This window comes from Elephantulus edwardii, unplaced genomic scaffold (assembly GCF_000299155.1).
Source record: "Elephantulus edwardii isolate Elephantulus edwardi_28Jun2011 unplaced genomic scaffold, EleEdw1.0 scaffold00095, whole genome shotgun sequence".
Lineage (NCBI taxonomy): Eukaryota > Metazoa > Chordata > Mammalia > Macroscelidea > Macroscelididae > Elephantulus > Elephantulus edwardii.
In genome coordinates this window covers 6,160,606-6,163,276 of record NW_006399845.1, presented here as the reverse complement: position 1 = coordinate 6,163,276, position 2,671 = coordinate 6,160,606, and the positions used below count along the sequence as shown (strand labels likewise).

The window sequence follows — 2,671 nt, the reverse complement described above, 5'->3', positions numbered from 1 at the left end:
AGGCCCTCTATGAGGTGGATTGATTCAGTGACTGGGATAATTGGGATGGGAGTGTCGGAGACAGTGCGATTGGCACAGGACAGAGCAGAGTTTAGGGCTGATGTACATAGGGTCACTATGAGTTGCAAGCGACTTGACGGCACATAACAACAACAACAACAATAACACTTATTAATAATTATAAATAAATAATATTTTCCAAGATATCTATATCTGGGCCTTATAGCAAACCTCTATTATGTCTAAATAAATGTGTTTCTTAAAGCATCTTTCACTGAAACTTCTTGTTTGGACTTAAGGATTTCCTCCCACCCCTTCTTTACTCATCTTCACAACAGAAGACTGCTTGAAAAGGGCTAAAGAAAACAGAATAACTGACTTAAGTTAGGCTATCAAAGGATTATGGAATTTTAGAAATAGAGAAGGGACCTCTGAAGAACATTAAGATATGAACAAAAGAGAAACTGAACAGAGTGACAGACTTCACATGTTCCACAGGAAAACTATTTTCATTAATCATTCAATCAAACACTTTTAACTTACTGAAATACTTAAATGATAAAAAAAAGTTAGAATTATAATTCAAGTAAATTTTAAATTTTCCAGTAAGAATTACATTTTAAAGCAGGAATTAAAATGGAGGGCAGTGGCTTGCAGTTTTGGTGTAGTTGGAAGGTACACGTAGATTTACCCCCACCCCTTTTGAATTGCATCAAGATGCTTTTATATAGGGCATGTAGAAGCTACAGCCAGAGTTGGAGGCAAGGATGGTGAAACTTCATCTAACATATTTTGGACATGTTGCTGAGAGAGATTATTCCTTGGTGAGGGTTATTAGGCTTTAAAAGGCTGGTGAAACAGAGGAAGACTCTCAACAAGGGCTGACAACAGTGATCAACATTGGATTTAAGTGTATCAGAGATGATAAGACTGGCACAGGGTTTAGATCTGTTGTTTACAGGGTCACCATGAGTGGTATTTGACTCTAGCAGCTAACAACAACAGCATGTGGAGTTAGGAGCCATTTTATAGACTACTAATGTACTAAAAAGTAACGTACACAGAAGAAGATATTCTTCTAACACAAGGATATACATATACAACTTTAGTTGAGTAATAATAATTCTCAGTGAATGAGTAGATAATTTTATTTCTTTAAAATTAATACACTTAGAGCTTTAAGTAATATTCTCAGGTCACACTGCATTCAAATGCTTTACAAATAACTGCATTACATTTTTCCCCCCAAGAAGATTCTCTGGTAATATCGAAAATTTTTGAGTCACTTCTAATAATAATTTGCTATTTTGTTTCAGTGTTGCCCTCTGTTCACCAAACAAACTTTCTCCTACTAGTTTATGATTATTTTTTCCTATTTTATCTCTTGTTATGCTTTTGTCCCTTTTAAAACACATATCCTTTCCACTGAGTATCCAGGAACAGTTATGTTCTCTTACTCCTAGTCTTCATTAGTTTACCATGGCTTTGTATTTTCAAAGTCCACTTTGAAGAGAAAATATAGGAAGAATAAAACTCTTCAAAACACACACTACCTTCCACTGCTCTTTTGAAGAACACTTTGCAGCTTCCACAAGTCAGGACCCCATAATGACATCCAGAAGCTTCATCAGAACACACCAGGCAGAGTTTGGGAGGTGGCCCGACTGCGGTTGAGGAGCTGGATGGAGGAGAGCTTACATCTTGTCTCATTCCAGGGCTGAATGAGGGAGGGGGGAAAAAAAGTGTCATAACTCGGAGAGCTGTCAGAGTAATATAAAAATACAGTTATCAGTTTTCACTCCATAGTCAGTATGCTTAAAATGAACTTCATGAAATACTATTAGACATTAAAATATATAAATATATCCCAAATAAGTTATATTTCAATTTTTACAATGTTAAAACTAACATCTTTTCTTTTTGGCTTTGTGCCTCATGAAGAGAATAGTGAGGTTGTAGTTCCCTTAGCAAGTGTAATAGCTAATTGCTTAGGATTTATTTCTTAAAAGGTATACTTAATGAGTTATGTCAAATGTATTATCATGTATTTACCACCGCAATCAAGAGAGGACATTTTCATCTCTCTGTCTTTTTAAAGAATGTTTACTACTACTACCACCACACATGCTTCTCATTGCTGTTGAATTGGTTCTGATTCTTAGTAACCTCCTTCTGGGCTTCCAAGGCTGTAAATAATTATGAGTGGAGACTGCTCATCTTTCTCTTGTTAGAGTACCTGGTAGATTTAAAAAGTTAGCCTCTCAGTAGTTACATATCAATATAAATCTATCATGCCACCAGAGCTCAATCTTCATTTTATAATTTACAAAGATGCCATAAATTTAGAGTCCAAATCATTCACAATCTTAAGAGTTTTGTTCTGCCTTTCTCATTTCTAATGTTACTATAGCTGAAATGGCCACTATTTCATCTGACTTACAAAAAGCTGATCCAACAACATAACTCTTCCTTTACCTTACCTGATTTGCACTAAGACCAAGAAAAAATATGTTGTTGTTATGTGCCATTGAGTCGCCTGCGACTCATAGCGACGCTATGTACAACAGCCCTAAACTCCACTCTGTCCTGTGCCAATCTCACTGTCTCCAACACTCCCATCCCAATTATCCCAATCACTGAATCAATCCACTTCATAGAGGGCCTTCGTCTC

At 36.2% G+C, this 2,671-nt stretch overlaps 1 protein-coding gene across 2 annotated transcripts in view; it reads right to left on the bottom strand.

Annotated features, from left to right (window-relative positions):
- The window catches only part of NR3C1 (nuclear receptor subfamily 3, group C, member 1 (glucocorticoid receptor)), a 167,803-nt gene that overhangs the window by 55,289 nt on the left and 109,843 nt on the right, over window positions 1-2,671 (bottom strand). For both annotated transcript variants that reach the window (XM_006891114.1, XM_006891113.1), the window contains exon 3: window positions 1,554-1,717. In XM_006891114.1, coding sequence (XP_006891176.1) covers window positions 1,554-1,717 — 164 coding nt within the window. The remainder of the gene's footprint in view (window positions 1-1,553; window positions 1,718-2,671) is intronic.